We start from the raw sequence: 18,294 nt of genomic DNA on the forward strand, positions 1-18,294 counted from the left end.
GTGACATGCCAGAACAAAGGATTATCTGTCCAAATTATACAAATGGGTGTAAACTCATAAAGCGATGTTTTATCGAGGCGACTTGGACTGGAGGAGTGGAATAAAGGTCCAATATAAACAAATTCTCAGAATGATTTGTGCTCAACAGACTCGGTGACACAGAAGTCTTGTCTCTTCTTTCATCTCCTCTCCTTTGAGTGGAGTTTTGTTTGTTTGCGTATCACTACGCACCCTCTTCTTTTCTTTTGCACTGAAGTATTGAATGCAATATCTGACCTGGGACCAGTTTGCACGACAAAGGTCGTATCAGTAGAGATACTGTGTTTCATTATGCTCAGCAGGGTGAGTCGGACAACTAAAGTGGGCTTCTTCACAAATCTCTCTGTAAATGCAAACTACTCTTAAGCATGTTTTCCCATAATATTCTACCCTTCTTTTTTTATTATTATTATTATTTATTAATTTGTTTCAAGCAGAATAAAATTTAACAAAACAAACTTATACCTTTTTGCGTACAAGAAAAAAAACCCAACAAATACGTCCAAAACAACCACCAAAGTTCATGTACACAAAAATAGCAATAATAAATTATATAGTGCATGAAAAGGAGTGGGAAGAAGAAAAACTTATTAAATCCCACCCCCATAATACAACTGCTATTGTTCATGTATTGGACAACCAGCAATGGAAAAGAAAAAAAAAAAACAACACAATGAAGATGAAAAAGCAAAACAAACAAAACAATTAAGTAACCCTCATACATAGAATAAATTACAAAATATAACTCTATATATATTGAGCCAGTATAATTAAGCCCCGCCCTCTCTGTACTGCATCAAAATCATGCGTTTGTAAGTAAATTTAAATTTTTGAATATTTTTGCATTGTTTATGTTCAACATGCAAGCTATTCCACAATTTCACCCCACAGATGGTTAAACAAAAACTCTTCCTGGTGGTTCGAACTTTGGGTACTGTAAAATTTCCAAATCCTCTTATGCCATGATGGAACTCTCTTAATGTAAAAAAACATTGTAATGTACTTGGTAGTGAATAGTTAAATGCTTTAAATAAAATTAACAAGGTATGATATTTGACAAGATCATTAAATTTTAATAAATTTGATTGAATAAACAGATTATTAGTATGAGATAAAAATTCAGTTTTGTGTATGATTCTTACTGCTCTTTTTTGTAAGATGACTAATGGGTGTATTGTACACTGATAAGTGTTCCCCCACACTTCAACACAGTAGGTTAGATATGGCAGTACGAGTGAACAATATAAAGTTCTGAGTGCATCATGATCTAAAAATTGCTTAGCTTTATTTATAATTGAGAGGTTTTTTGAAATTTTGGTTTTTATATGTCTGATGTGTGGTTTCCATGTCAACTTGTTATCAATTTTCACTCCTAAAAATGTATATTCAGTAACATATTCCAATTGAACATCGTCTATCTGTATTTGTTTTCCTGGATTACTCTCGTGTTTACCAAATATCATCACTTTTGTTTTATCCACATTTAAAACCAATTTATTACTATCCATCCATTTTTTAATTTTTGTGAGCTCACCATTTACAGTACTCAAAAGTTCACTCTCATTGTCACTACTGTAAAAAATATTTGTGTCATCTGCAAATAATATTAACTTTAGTAACTTAGATACATTGAAAAGATCATTTATATAGATATTGAAAAGTTGAGGACCCAATACTGACCCTTGAGGCACACCACACGAAACAACAAGTTTTTCTGAAATATGTCCTCCCATTTTTACATACTGAGTTCGGCCTGTTAAATAGCTTTTTAACCAATTCCCAGCCATTCCTCTAATTCCATATTTTTCTAATTTCGTGACCAAATTTGAGTGATTTATGGTGTCAAAAGCCTTTTTTAAGTCAATGAATATTCCAACTGCATATTTTTTTGCATCCAGAGCATTTGTTATCTCTGCGACTGCTTGTGTTAGTGCCATTGCTGTAGTCCGTTTGGCTCTAAAACCGTATTGCGCGTCGTTTATTATTTGATGCTTTTCTACAAAATCTTCCAATCGAGAATTAAATAACTTTTCTAGAATTTTTGAAAACTGTGGCAGCAAGGAAATTGGCCTATAGTTTGTAAATTTATGCTTATTTGCATTTTTATATAACGGAATAATTTTTGCTATTTTCATTTTTTGGGGAAAACAGCCAGTTGTAAACGACAGATTACAGATATATGTGAACGGTTTTAAGATATTATTTATAACAGTTTTTATTAATGCCATATCAATATCATGACAGTCTGTGGATCGTTTGCTTTTGCATTTTTTAACAATATGTAATATCTCTTGTTCAAGAGTTGCAGATAAAAACATAGATTTAGGATTTGTGTGTACAACATCACTAGACTGATGAACTTCTCGTTTAGGGATTTGAGCTGCCAACTCTGGACCGACATTCACAAAAAATGCATTAAAGCTGTTAACTATATTTTCAGAGTTGTAGTGTCGTCCGTCTATATCCTCAAAGTACTCTGGGTACATAGTTTTAAGAGATCCACGTTTTATTAAGGTATTTAGAATATTCCATGTTCCTTTTATATTGTTTTTATTTTCATATAGCAGTTTTTTATAGTACAACTCTTTGCTAATTCTGATAATGTCTATTAACTTATTTTTATAGGCCTTATACCTTAATGCTGCTTCCTCAGTTTTTAGCTTGACAAAGTTTCCATACAATTTATTTTTCTTTTTGCAGGCGTTTTGTAGTCCTTTGGTTAACCAAGGGCATTTAGAATATTTTCTGTGTTGATAGTGTTCTTGAAGAGGGCAACATCTATTATAGAGCGAAATAAATATATCAAGAAAATTATTATATGCATTATCCACATCATTTTCACAATAGACAGAGCCCCAATCCTGTAACATAAGACTGTTATCAAAAGCAGCGATCGTTTCTTCTGTTCTTAAACGTCTATATTTAACTTTTTTCTTTTCCTTGATCTTCGTAATCTCACAGTCATAAACAGTAAAAATAGGTAAATGGTCCGTAATGTCACAAATGAGCAAGCCACTGAGTGCGTGATTCAACATATTATTAGAAAAAATGTTATCAATTATTGTAGCACTGTGAGAAGTGATTCTACTGGGTTTGGTTATAGATGGGTAAAGTGACATACTGTACATTGTGTCAAGAAAGTAATCAGTGGTATTTTGCTTAGTTGGATTAAGTAGATCTATATTAAAATCTCCACAGATGAATATATCTTTTTTGTATATAACAGAAAACAACTTCTCCATCCACTGATTGAATGATTCTACGCTTGACTTGGGTGACCTATAAATACAGCTAATAATAGTATTCTTCTTTTTATTATTAATGATTTCCACTGTTAAACACTCCATTATGTTGTCTACTGTAAGGGTCATATCTGTCATCACCGTAAATTGTATAGATTTATGAATATATAAAGCTACCCCACCTCCTATTCTATTTTCTCTATTCATAAAGTTAAATTCATAGTCTTCTAAATTAAAATCAAAGTCTTTATTTTCATTGAACCATGTTTCTGTTATAGCTATGACACTAAAAGGGTGCGTGAAGAGTTGTAAATATTCCTTTATGGAATCAAAATTTGAGTACATACTTCTACTGTTAAAATGTATAATTGACAATTTTCCCTCCTGAATGACATTACTGGAGAACTGCTCTTGCGTGTAGTATTTACAGTTGTTCTTAATAGCTGCTTGTTGCTTCAGTACTGAGAGCTTTTTCCCTGCACCTGGATATCTGTGCAGCGCTATCTCGAGAATGCATGTCAGATTGTTGGCGCACTTGTGCGTAAACATTTTGGGAAATACAAAATTAAAGTACCGTAATATGGGAAATCTATCAAAATGAACTAGAATCTGCCCGTTCTTGCTTAATTAAACGATTAACAGATTGGTGGTTATTTCATTTACGGGATTTGCCGGTGTGGTGAGTGATTACTTAAGCACTGAAGGCGAAAACTTGGATCACATCTACCTTCACAAGGTACAGTCAGGACTTCTCACTGATTCTGTCTGCATCCAGTTCCAGATGGACTGATTGCCTCCAACTGAATTTAGGACATCAAATTAAGAAGAACCATTTATCATCCCATAAAATATGCTGCGCGCTACTCGTAAAGAATCATTTGCACGCAGAGCAATTTGGCAATCGCATATACATGTTAGATCTTAATAGAAAGTAGAAGAGGGGATTTTTTCCCCTCAACAAAGCAATGGTTTTCCCTTCTTAATGACAATGAACATAAAACAGCAGGTCAAAATGTAATATTACTAATGAGGACGGCACGGTCGGAGTTTAGACTGATTCCCAGCCAGCCATTCCTCTCATCCAGCCAAGTCTAAACAGTTGGCACCAAAAGGGCACAGAGGTTAAGAAATGCTGTGTACTTTTGCTGTGTGACATAAATGCATACATGGCTCAATTGTGTTGCACATTCTGGCACGTCTTCTATTCCACTGATATTTTTCTGCACTTAAGAAGTCATTACTATTCTCACACGGCCTATTTTCAGTCAGATTATTAGAGAATAGTGCTATACGCTAGTCATTACTTGTATTTCATCATAATGAAATCAAACAATTTTTAACGAGTATTACCTTGCTTTTTTCCCCATTTTTTTTTATTCCTACCAGCTACAGTCCTGTAAATCTAGCATGTTTGGAAACAAATACTTGATGCACGGCCGTGACCGAGTAATGAAATGTGACAGCGGGCTGGTTTGGTTTTCACAGCCCTGTGGCTTAAAGGGATGGATGGAAAAGGAGCAGAGAGGATAGCACTCTGATTCCAGAGCTCTGAGAGCTTTCATCTCTTTGAAACCATAACAAACAGTAAGAACAATGCACAAGATTATATTGGACAATTTAATAAAATGAAATAAAAGTTAAGAAAACTTACATTTTTGGGGCATGCGTCTGTTAACAGTTATTGACGAATAGCTGTTGTTAATAAACAATGTAATAAGAGTAAAGACACTAGCTATCTGCTGCACAGACATACACTGGAAGAATATGTGCTTAATGCGCAATAGTATACTGTAGATGACCATGTGTTCTACCAACAACCGCAGCTGATTGGGCTGAATAAATTAGGCAACACACCAATCAACCATAATGTTATTATGACTATTGACAGTCAAAGTGTATTGCTACTTATTACCTGTTTATCATATCACTTACCTAGCTTAAAGCATCTACTGCTAATGTTTTGGTGCCATGTGCCACTGCACATCAGGAGGTCTAGTGGGGGGGTGTCCATGCCTTAACAGATCAGAGCTGTAAAAGAGGGATCTACATAATATTATGGCTGATCGGTGTATATTCTTAAATTTGTGACTCTATCTGCTGCAAAGGATGTCAATATGTTGCTTAATAGTACAACTGTAAAAGTAGTGGTAACAAGGTTTATTCATGCAGTGAGAGAAAGAACGTGTTTTTTTTCTGCATAGGCATTTAGAGAGTAAACAGATTTCAGTACCATGGGAGAAAGAAGTTTCCTATTGAAATGTCACCCTGTCATTTATAGTTTTAATTACAATACCAAATCACCCATATCGCAGTGGGACTGCATGTTGACTGACCTTTTGAATACGGTAGGTCTTTAAATGATTACGATGAAATGGTGACTGACATGGACCATATCAAAGGAAGCTGTCGGGACTCTGACCTTAAAATCTTATGCATTATTCTTAATTTTGATGTTATCATTTGATTGAGTTGTGTTATCTATTTTTTTCTTATCTTAGAGTCACAGCAGACACGTATAAATACTTGCATCATCAGACAAAAAAAAAAGTTTGATCTTTCCATTTCAGCAGTCTCCACACCCTCCCTGCAGGTGTCCGAGTCCAATTCCCCCTCTGTAGTAATAATAACACGATAATAGTCGATAACACAGCACAGGCAGATGCGACCAGCGTGTGCACATTTTTCTACTGGCCACAGAGCACTGGCGTGATTTTTCCCTGCTTCTTTTGTCTGCATGATTTTGATGTGTGTGCTCGCCTGTGTTCTTGGACAACTTTATTGTGTGTAAGCCACTACTTTCCCACGTTGTGGAGTAGGAGCTCCCACAGGTCTCGCTCTATGTCCCCCCTCGCTCTGCCCTTTCTGAGTTTTTCTCTCTCTCTCTCTCTCTCTCTCCAGTAAGTCTCCTTCCTCTCTTTCTTATTCCTTGCTCTCTTTCCCTGCACCTGTATATTCGGTTCTCCAGTCCCAGCTGCTCCCATCTCAGTTCAGTGCTGTTGGCCAGGGCCCATGTTGCACTTGGCATGTCCTCTGAGACCCTGGGGCCACACTTGACGTGCGAAGGCGGGCCCCCACCCAGTCAAGGCTCCTGTGGCCAGGAGGAGCTAAAAGACTGGATGAGAGGAAGACTGTGGGCTGGAGGAAGACCTGCTGTAATTCTGGGAGTAAAATGCGGACTCGTTGTTAGGCATGATTGAGGAGAGACTTGAAGATGGAGCAAAAATGGGAAGAGATGTTTAGAGGAAGGACACGTGTTATGAAGAGACAATAGTTTTGGTACATTTGTTATGTACAAAATATACCTACAGTGTCCGCATTTAGTTTCTAGAGAACTCCATGAAGTTGATGGATAATTCCACTTAATTGCAATTTGGGTCAGAGGTGTAGCGATAATTGTGCCCCGATGTAACTGCTTAGATCTGGGAACGTTTCACCATTGCTACAAGTAATTGTAATGCCTGTCATCTGGTTATAAACAAGCCAGTAATTGACACATTGCTAATCCCACCCAGCAAATGCAGCTAGCCAATCATAATGTAGCATTGCCTGATCATTATATTAGATCCATAGATTCAAAGGCTATTAGGCACTTTCTGGCTTTTGCTCCCGTCATGCTTTAGGCTGGGACCTGTGAGGTGTGTGTGTGTTAGAAAGTCTTTTTCCCAAAGAACAAAACATCATTTTTTTAAGTCATTAGCTACCAATTTTATTATGTTTAGCACTTGTACAAGAAATTGTTCATAGTTTTGAAATATTTCCAAAAGCACTTTTTAGAGCTACATTTTCAGACCTTTTGTTTAATGACTTACGGTTCACACATGTGGTTGAGAAAGGAGCTGCAAGGTTTTTCTGCCGGACTTATCTGTGCCTCTTGTTTAGTTTTTAGTTTTAGTGCCCCCCCCCCTCCCCCCCCGCCCTGTTTTCACCAAATTTCTTTTCAAGGGTCATATGTAATGGCTGCTTCAGGCCCAAGTAGAATATTTGATGTGATGAAAATTAATATAGATGGATTCACAGAGCAAGGACACAGCTGTTCTATCTTGAAGTCGTTTCTCGGTTCTCTTCAGGATGTGATAAAATACACTCCACTGCACCATTAGCTCTGCCAAGGCAGCTCAGTTTCGCCCATTATATCATTTCACCTAAATAAAATCTTATGATGCTTTGACCCTCATAATATTAGTCTTTCACCATGCAAACTGACCCCTAGAAATAAAATGACATGGGGATCATTATTAGTTTGAATGGCTCTTGTTTTTTTTGTTTGTTGAGAAGTTATTTTCTCTTCCCACAGACCTCGTACAACAGGCTCAAAATGTACAATAAAGAAAACTAAAGATCTTTATCTTACAATGTTTAAATGATCATTGTATAAACATGGAACATCCTAATCTTTTTTTCCATGCGATATGAACAGCTCATTCGCTACTTTTTATCACAATCCACCAGCATTCATGTGTTAGAGATGGAAATGATTGAAAAGAAGAGTCCCATTTCACAATGTTGAAGTTTAAAATCACATATGTCAGGTATACTCTGTCTATGTGAATATACATTTATACTGGCGGGGAAGAAAAAGAACAGGGAGAGGGATATTAAGAAGTTCATATTACACTCTGCTCTTATTAGCTTTCCCACTATTTCTCTTGCTTGTCCTTGATCCGGCAGACATTCTCAGCCCTTCTCCCCCCTTACCCAGGAGGGGGGTATTACACACGCGGACACGCAGACCTCTAAATCTGCTCAGTGACAGTTCAGTCCCGCTCTGTCAGGACCCAAAGAAAGGGAGGAAAATCTATGTTCGGAGCCAGAAGAAAGAGGAGAGGATATATGTGTCTCTATGCTTTGTGTTCTATCCCTAAGCTGAGATTCAATAGCAAGACATCGTTCAAGTAGTTAGCCAACAGACTATTGTGCAGTAATTGACCCTGAGGAAGTGGTGGGCCTTTTAATTTGGGAACCGTGTAAACAGTGTGAATTGGAAAAAGTTGGCTAATGCCTAAACCTCTCCCTTCTTTTCACAGATATTTTATATTTATGAATAACTAATAACAAATGAAGAGGGGTTTTTTTTTTATAAAAAAAATTCCCTTTCCCTCTGTTGTTTTGTAAATTCCAGGTACCATTATCCTGTTCCCAAGATCTTCTATGTGCAGCTCTCTGTGGGGAGCCACGAGTTCATTGGAGATGGCCGAACTCGCCAAGCAGCCAGACACTGCGCTGCCATGAAGGCCTTGCAAGCCTTGCGTAATGAACCCATCCCCGAACGTCCACCCCAGGTAAATGCATTTAGAGTTAGCCTACATAGGAAGGCCATCTTCTTTACTTTGCTCTCCTATGGTGACCATATAAAAAGGGCATATTTCATCAAAGATTTGGTTTGTCTGAGCTTGACCACTGTAGAACGATTGTGGTGCAACTTGTTGGACTCTGCAAGCAAGTCCCTCTGTAAGCCTATTCTAATATAAGGTGAGGAAATAGATTGACGCAATACGGTCACGTCTAGAGGCGAGGTGCAAGATATGATGGGAGGAGGATGAGCTGCCTGGCAGGAGAAAACTAGAAAGGACCAAAGAGAAGATCCATGAATGTGGGGAAATATAACATGGCGGTCGTTGGAGCAGTGGAGAATGAGAACAGGTGGAAATGGAGAAGAAGAGTCTGCTGTGGCCACTCCTGATCATGGGTAGCCACAAGAATATGATGCTACTGAAAGCTTTTAAAGCTCCACCCTTCAAACTCTGGTTTCCAACCGGATGCCCTGTTATGTGTTCCATTTAGAAAAGGCCATTCCTCTTTCCGGTCCATTAATTACAATCTCATCCCTTCAACATTTTTTGTCACCTTGTGACTGTTTCCTCATAAGATGATTGCCTCTCCATGCCCCCTCCTGCTTGAAACCTCTTCCCTAAATGAAAAGCCCAAGGTTTTGCATTGCTGATCAGTTGTTGCTCTCCCTTGTGAGTTTTTGGAGTGTTGTACAATATTTTTTTTTTTAGACACTTTTATAGATGAATGCATAACCATCTTTTCATCAGATTAAATCCAGATCCATTTATCCACCGCTCTAATTCCTCTCATGCATAATTGAAGCTCCACAGTCCCCGTGGTATAGTTTGCACCTGGCAGGAGTGCATTTTCTTTTTCTTTCGTCTTACTCCCAGTATCACAGTACCTTTCCATTGTTTCCCAGACATAGTTGCTACCTGTTGTTATCATCTCCCACCGGAAATCATATTACCCCATATCCTCACCACCTGGCATCGCTAATGGTCATTCAAAACGTTTTTGGCTCCTCTCACTTACCCAAGTCGCTGTCGTATGGCGTCGGCCTCCATTAATGTGCTCTTTGTTTGCTGCTGCTTCTGAGTCTTTCTTTACAAATTGCGGCAGATTGAGTTCACAGTTCATCTGTCATTCTGTGTCCACATTAGTGGTTGCTTTTACATGTATTATTGTGTGGATAGCCTCAGGTTTAAAAGATTCCTTCTTAGTATGGGCTGACTTTACTTCTAGGCCTCTGGTAAATATCAGTGATGCTCTAATTGTGTTGTCTTTATATACAAGTTGAGGAAAAATTAAATTAATGATGTAAAATATGTAACAAGCAGACAAACACATCTAAATTTATGTCTGAATGTTGGAAAATATCAAAGCTCTGTTTTGGCAATAAAAAGAAAAGACAAATTATAAATATGCCTCCTTAGTTTCAAAGTCAAGAAACTAGTTGATGTTGAAAACGATGTTTAAGTCCATAAAAATCTAATAATTTAATGCAGGATTTACATTGTATCTTTTTTACCATCCTTTAATCTAGAATTTCTCTCCTCCCATTACGAAGCCAACTGCCCAAGAGCATTGATGTGAATGTGAGCCTTTTGTTTGCCCACCATCAGCGTTCATTCACAGAGGCGCCCTCAAGAAAAAAGTGTTTAGTCGAGCAGTATGTGGGTTCTTATATTGATTACACTCTTACACACCCAGGATTCTCTGTCCTGTAGATCTAAAAGAAGATATTGTACCATTGTCAGATTTAGCCCCCCCGATTTGTCTTTGTCATAGCAAGGGTTGGCCGTCCGTTTCTCTCGATAACACACTCCCACAGACATATGCAGGTACTTGCACAGTGGCTTGTCAATTCATCCGTGAGAGCGCGTTCACTTGATTAATCATATGCATCACTCATGTAGGCAGCAGGAAATGTAACCATGAATATAAACTAGAACTTAAATGGAAACAGATCACTGAAGAATTGATGAGGTCTCACTCCTTGCATGTCGACCTATGAAACAAGAGGCCGACAATGCATGTTAGGGAACAAAGCAAAGTTTGTGCACACACTCTTGCAAACGTGCGATAGGTGTGCACCGTACCGCGTGAATGTGTTTCCTGTGAAACACAGATCGCACCGTATGAATCACGCATCGTATCAGGTCCCACGATGAGGCAGGAGAAGGGAAGAAGCCCAAAGGGGAAGACGGCAGACGTAATCAAACATAGAGCTGGATATGAGAAGATAAAGATCAAGACAATCGGCATTAAAAAGCCTCGAGTTGTGTAGTTGACAATATGATCTCATTGATGTTAACCCTCTTCAATTCCTCCTTTTATGTGTAATAAATGCTAAAATATCTACTCTTGTTTCCTCAGACAAGTAGAGACCGTTCTTACTGTTCAGAAATTAGATTTTCACTATCTTGAATCATAAGGTAAACGCACAATGATTCTCCTTTAATGAAACATCCACTTGAGAGACTATCCTTTGCTGACCACTCATTTCCTGGAATATGGTTGACAACCGAATGCAAGATATGGATCAAAGCCAGAAAACAGGCTTTGGAATTTGATCGTGATCCATCCTGCAGGCTTTTAGATTTTTTGTTCAAAATGTTTTTTTTTTTTTTACTTAAAACTAAGGGGAAAGGCCATGCTGAACTCGATATAACAAAGTGCCTTATTTTCCATAGTAATGGTTTCGAATATAAAGAACTTTTTTTGTTTGCATGTGATCAGCAAGCCATCTTAAAATCCATGCGAACTTGCTATTACTCCTAACTTAATTTATTCATATGAACATCATTGGCCTCAAGCACAGCATGTTCTGTACTGCCGAATATGGTTTTACATCTGAAGCACATAAGGGAATCCATTATTTCTTCAGCCAGTACTCTGAATATCTTGCACCTAAATGCTTTTTCATCCATTTAATTACAAATGTCAAAGCATCATGAATGTAGCCATTTCTTCAGACATAATATGAACCTACATTTAAGTGCTTTTACAATTCCCACATTTATGCATAGTTGAATCACTGCTCTAGTTTGGGGGGGGGAATTATATATATGAAATTTAATTGTGTGTGTACTCTGTGCTGAATGCATTGACAATAAAGATTCTTCTGATGTCAGAGGCTGTCTGGCGCTGGTTTCATATTTTCTTTAACATTGTAAAATAGCTTGTTTGTTTTTCCTTTCTGTTCCAGAATCCAGAGGAAAAGGGGGATCCTGAGGAAGGCACTGATGCCAGCAAATCAGAGATCAGCCTGGTCTATGAAATTGCCTTGAAGAGGAACTTGTCTGTCAACTTTGAGGTGATGAAAATATACAATTATCCTTGACTGTATATGAATAGCTCACAAACGCCTATGTGGTTTATTAATATTAGAATGGATTGTCGTGATGACTCTGTACTATGATGCATTTTGAATCCTGACTGGAAATCCTAACTGTTAAATAGAAATTGAAACGACTTCCTGCTGCTGTCTCAGACTTTTTAGAGAGAAAGACATTTTAAATATATGCTTATGGCAGAAGACCTCTAAATCAACTTCATTTAGGACAGGTTTGATTTTGGCTTATTTGAATGACTGTGTATGACCAATGTAAAACCATACTGAGGAATCAAATTTTTGAAGGCAAAAATGTGCTTGGTTTACTGTCTTGCACAGTCTTGCATGGAAAGTGTTAATAGATGGAGATTTTCAGACCAAAATAAAGTATTTTACCTGCAGTTCTCATTCTGTTCTGACCTGACCTGCAGCATGATGTGATGAAACTGTATCACTCCAACATTACTGTAGTGCTGCTACCAGGCCGGTGGAGGTTACACTTCAACAGCTCCTAAACATTATGGAATTGGGCAATGCCACATAGTAATTATTAGAGGAGCTGAATCTCAAGCAATCGCTGCACCTGTGTTTTCTGCTGTCGCGGTATATGATTATGTGTGATAGGATAAAGTATTGACGGTTAAGCTTCTTGCAGAGGAGGGTTTCTGACCTTGGTATGCTCAGCTGGAGCTGTGCCGCTCCGCTGCAGTCCTCCCACAGGACAAAAAAGCTTTTCACATTTGCCTTGCACGATTCCTCTAGACATCATACACAGGCCCATCCAAATATAACTGTAATGTCAATGTGAAGGACGGGCATGAGGAATATACACGGCAGCTGAATTTCTCAGTGCACATCATGGGCTAGTGTGGTCAAAGAAGAAACCAAACACGACACTCCTTGGGAGGAAAATGAACAAACACAGTAAATCATATTTTTGATAGTTACTTGTGTTTTCATCTTTGATTAGACATATTTATTTACCAGTAGTGAAAATTAGTTTTGGTGCAATCATGCATATCATGTCTGTCCATCTAGCCATCCTAAATGTTTTGCAGTGTCACAAGGAAGCTGGAACTTCTCCCAGGTGACAGTGTTAGAGGTGAGACATACCCTGGATCGGTTGCCAGTTCACACACAGATTAGGATGTGTGTGTTTTTTTTTAATTATTAGAGCCACTGTCCCAAACCTTATCTAAATCTAAGATGAAGTATCGTATGTCCTTACATGACCTGTTGGGTCCATTTTCTTTGGCATTCACCATATCTCAGCTGACACAGCAAGGTGCCAAAAGGTTCAGTTTACTCTTTCTCCACAGAATGCCTGCCTTGCACCTCTCCTACCATGCCTCCCAAAAATCACACAGAGGGCGTTTGCATGTTGAGTGCTCGGGGATTAGAGGAAATGGAGAAACGGATGGATGGAAGGAAGGGAGGAAGGAAGGAAGGGAGGGAGACCAACTCTTCTGAGTTTGTTGATGTTACAGCTTTACACAACATTGGGAAAATCTATCAAAATCTGTTCAATCATCCTTCTTAGTTTTAAAAATGCATTTGGATGGCATGGATATCCATCTTGGAACTGCTATTAATAATTCCAGCTGGCTAAATTGGGAAAGGTGTTTCATCATGTGCCATGTCTTTGTCATTGTCAGGAATTATGCAGCTTTCATTTTCAGGCTGTCCAAATTGAAAGCTGATGGTGGCGCTTTTTAAAAGCCACATTCCTCTAAATACTTCTCTCTTCTGCTCAGTGTCAGTCTGTGACTATTCATGACTGCCATCTGTTCAACAGTGAATCATTAACATCTCTCCACTTTGTCTTTAATTTCACAATCTATCTTCCTCTTCTTCCTCTTTCGGCTTTTCCCGTCACAGCAAATCGACCTTCAAGTCGATAGCATGCTTAATTCATGGCTCCCACCATGCTGTGGCTTGAGACAAAGAAAGTTTGGCCTTTTCTCCTACCCTGCCATGCAACATCTTTTTTCCTGTTTTCTTTAATGCACTGAAAAGGAATGGCTCTGTCCCACACCAAAGTAGCAATCAAGTTCTTAGTTCACACACACTTGTATGATGCAGAGATATCCATGTAACCGATACAACACTGTAACAGTCATTTCACAGCAGCCATGTTTTCAGAGCATCTCATCCATGGCCTCACTGGGGCATGAAATTATGCATGAGTCACTTATTGCAAGTGTCTGCTTTCTTATTCCTCTACAACGATGAGGGTCGCCACCACCCTGAAAGCCAGTTGGCTTATTTAATCCACCCGTCAGGCAATATCAAACAGATGTCAGCATCAAAGCAGAGCCAATCTATAAATCACGGCTTGTGTGTTGGATCAGCGGCTCCTCTTCCAAGAGGGACACAAGAGAAGAGGGTTTGGGCCAAGAACCACCCATCTTACAAGAAGCAGTATCGCTCGGGGCTTGTCCATCCATTGCTCATTACAAAAGAGCCTTTCTTCCTGCACCAGTCTCCACCATTGTCCCACCTTGCTACCAATAGCCTCCTCCTACAGAGTACCTGGGGTCTTGCTACAGATCCTAAGACTTCTCAGGTTATTAATGTTGCCATTAGAAGCTGAAGAGAAGGCTTCCTATGTTACAGAAAAAGAGATCAGGAGACAAGGACTGACAGAAAAAAACAACATTGAATTACCAAGTGTTTCCTGCGCACAACTTGATCCTTGCCTCGTTTGGTGTGTGTGTGTGTGTGTTTAGGATGCAATCTAACAATAACAGACCCATGGCTGCTACTTTTAAACACCCAAATTACTAAATATACTTTAAAAATGTGTTGGTTGTATTGACGAGGTGCAGGGGTTCCTGTCATCACGAGAGGTCAGTGATAGGTTTGCGTCACGATGAAAACAATGTCAAAGCAGGTTTGTTGCAGTACCACTACGAGGCAGAGCTTTCATCTAATGGAAAACAACCTTGAGTAAAGTACATGGTGCCAAAGCAGGTTGGATTCAATTAGGGAAATTGCCAATGTGACCCTGTCCTAAGGTAACAACATTTCTCCCAGCACGTTTTAAGGTCTCTTAATAAAGCTTCATATTTCTTAAAACATACAAAAGCACAGGTGCAAAATGCCCAGCTTAAAGGTATTTCTTGACTTTGATCAGAACATTTCTGGAGACCATGCTTATTGCCTGATTAATGGAATAATGATGTGTAACAGAGTTTCTTTGTCTCAACCCAGGAATGTTGTGGTCACTCACCCGGATGCAACTAAATTCATGTCTTAGTCTGCTCACCATCCTGCCCAACCTCATGAGCTGCGATTGACACCAAAGGGTTTGATGAGTGATTAATAAGTGCAGCTACACTTGAACCCTCCTGTCCCTGTCCCATCATACATTATAGAGACACTCCAGTTATGTCTGCGTCCTGTTAAAAGCATTTATTTCCTCCACGTGTTATAATTGTTGCTGACCAATGTCATCATCGGCTCCATTGACACAATGGAAACAGTTCAGGAACATGATGCATCTATTCCCATTGCGTATTGTAATGTACATGAAGCTGCCATGTTCCATTTATTTTATCTGGCGATGAAGAAGACCAGATAGAATCCCCTCGGTGGGAGTGAGTTTGGCTGTTATGTTGGACAGTGTTTCCAAGGCTTTCCGACAACACACATCCTTACGATACTTAAAGTCATTGTGTTGAAATTCTGACAGGCAGCAGCAAGGATGATGGGTTACGATTCGCAAACCTAAATAGAGCCTCACATTTTCAGCCTAAAAAGGTTGACAGTATTCAAACTATATTATATTATATATATATATATTATGAGACTGTGTACCTGAAAGAGCTGTCATTTTGCCACGCTGACCCCTGTCCGAAGTGCCTACAAGGGCATGTGAGTGTCAGAACTGGTCAATGCAGTAATGGTATGGCTTTAAGAACACACCACCGTCCAGCGCCTCAGTTCTCAATCCAATCAAGATTTGTGGGATACGCTGGACAATCAAGTCCATTCACAAGAGTTCACCAAGCAGTTTACTGGAATTAAAGAATCTGCTGGTCATGTAGAGAAGGAAGGGTATGCAGACCTTGGGGTCTGGTATTAGTCTATGTTGATGTGTGAAACACCTGTGGATTTCTCAGGATTGTGTTTATCAGTTGAATCTGTTTTATCTGTCATTGGGTTCAAATTAACAGTTTCTAGATTGCATCTGATTGCTCCAATTTCCGCTATCCACGCCACAATATATCCTTTAAATATAAAGGAGAATGGGATTGGGGTGGTGATGGTGGTCACGCCATTTATGGACAGCAGCTACAGCTAAATTAGCAGCAAGAGTCTGACTAAGAGTTGAAAAGCATCAGCATCAGCATTCTCAGAGCAGTAAGTGTGGGAAAGTTAATTCTTCCTTCAGTCTGTTTTCTTTAATAAGGTTGGGGAAAGCCCCACCTGCTACACAAACTCACAAACTGTGCAGCACTTCACAGGAAGTAGATGTGATTGCAGAAGCATGACCTAACACTAGCCGGTGTTTGTTTTAGGTCTCCCAGGTGACCAGAGAGGAAGGAAACTGAGCCCTCAACACTAGAGACTGTCATCTAGGAACATATTCTTCTTCATATGTGTGTGTTTCTTTGTTTCTGCGTAGCACACACAAGTGGGTAGTTCTGTGACTATCAAGAACAGATGTTTTGAAACACCTGGTGTACTGAGCTCTCGTATACATTATGCATTACGAAAAAACCGCTTCGTCATTTTTGGGGTCTCTCTGTCAACATTTGTCAGTTAATGTGGTAATCCCTGTTTCGTCTACGCAAGTCCTTCATGTACTCATTTGTTCCTTTACTTTTATGGTCTGTATCCTTCCTTACAGGTGCTGAAGGAGAGTGGGCCACCACACATGAAAAGCTTCCTGACCCGCGTCACCGTGGGGGAGTTCTCCGCTGCGAGTGAGGGCAACAGCAAGAAGCTGTCCAAGAAGCGTGCCGCTTTGTCAATCTTGCATGAACTGAAGAAGCTGCCCTTCATCCCCGCTGTAGAGAAACCCAAGACACACTACAAGAAACGTACCAAAACCATCCTCAAGGTACTGCAGCTTGGTACAGAAACTGGATTATGTTTGTAGAGACATACATACTGTCATTTGAGGCTGTGTTTTGAAATACTCAAAATACTAATGTTATGAATTCTCTGACACTTTAGAGATATCTCAATTTCACCTCAGGGCAAAATGGGAGTAAGCAGATGCAGGATTTTAGCCTCTGTCTATTGCATGCAAGGAATACAGTACTTCAAAGAATAAACATTTACACCTGCTGTACTGTGCATCATTTGCACATTGATGATAATATGATAAATGAATGCCCCCCCCCCCCCCAGACGGGACCAGACTATGGACAGGGCATGAACCCGATCAGTCGTCTGGCTCAGATCCAGCAGGCCAAGAAAGAGAAGGAGCCAGAGTACGGACTGCTCTCTGAAAGGGGGATGCCTCGCCGCCGAGAGTTCATCATGCAGGTAAAATACGGTTTGGCTGTCTGTGTCTTTGGACACAAATGTTCTGTTGTTTTTTTCACTTTCTGGGCCTGAGCTGCAGTTAACAGGGCTAATGTATTGATTTTTCATCACCAAGTATGAACATATGAACATATAGCACATCTTAGCAGCCCTGATTTTCCTGATACAGCAGACAATATTTCATTTATATTATACTTTACTTGGTCATCTTTCTGTCTCTGTGCCAGCCAGTGCAACTTTTACCTTGTCATTCTTTCCACACTAATCATCTTTCATAAGAGCCAACCTTCCGTTAGCATCATGCAGCAGCAATACAGCCTCAATCCCTTTATCCATGCCTCTTTGATACTCACATTCGGCCCTGTGAGTGTGTGTGCATTCCTTTTGTGAAGTCCACTCACTCTTCTAAAATTTCCACATTGTTTCCATTGATAAGCAGCAGGACTCTGATCTGCCAGGTTTTTCCCATCTTTTTTTTTTTGGGGGGGGGGGGGGGGGGGTCATACAACTTACATACTCAAAATGACATACAAAAAGGGTATGCAAGAGTATTTGTGTTTTTTGTTTGGTAATTTATTGAGGCTTTCTTTCTCATTGTATATTTCACCTTCCTGGCCCTTTGACTAACTGCACTGGGCCCTCGCTGGTCACAGACTTTGGCTCTGAGTGTTATTTGTGGAGTCTAATTCTCTGTTTGTATAACATAATAATGTCTTATATTCTCTTGGGATATCTGATTACATTCTGTGTAGGCAGATTTAATGGTTGGGGTCACTGAAAAAGAAACTCCTCACTCTACAGCTTTTTATTTTATTTTATTTTTTGCATGTGGATTTCATGCCTGACTCGGCATTAAGTGTGTTAAGCTGAAAGTGAACAAAAGTGTGACAGGAATAGAAAACTAAT

At 39.3% G+C, this 18,294-nt stretch overlaps 1 protein-coding gene across 1 annotated transcript in view; it reads left to right on the forward strand.

The window, feature by feature from the left end:
• LOC137913836 (double-stranded RNA-binding protein Staufen homolog 2-like) overlaps positions 1 to 18,294 on the forward strand; it is a 58,128-nt gene that overhangs the window by 5,965 nt on the left and 33,869 nt on the right. Inside the window, exons 5-8 of the mRNA XM_068757469.1 lie at positions 8,401 to 8,560; positions 11,764 to 11,871; positions 16,745 to 16,957; positions 17,251 to 17,388. Coding sequence (XP_068613570.1) covers positions 8,401 to 8,560; positions 11,764 to 11,871; positions 16,745 to 16,957; positions 17,251 to 17,388 — 619 coding nt within the window. The remainder of the gene's footprint in view (positions 1 to 8,400; positions 8,561 to 11,763; positions 11,872 to 16,744; positions 16,958 to 17,250; positions 17,389 to 18,294) is intronic.

Source organism: Brachionichthys hirsutus, unplaced genomic scaffold (genome assembly GCF_040956055.1).
Source record: "Brachionichthys hirsutus isolate HB-005 unplaced genomic scaffold, CSIRO-AGI_Bhir_v1 contig_424, whole genome shotgun sequence".
NCBI lineage: Eukaryota > Metazoa > Chordata > Actinopteri > Lophiiformes > Brachionichthyidae > Brachionichthys > Brachionichthys hirsutus.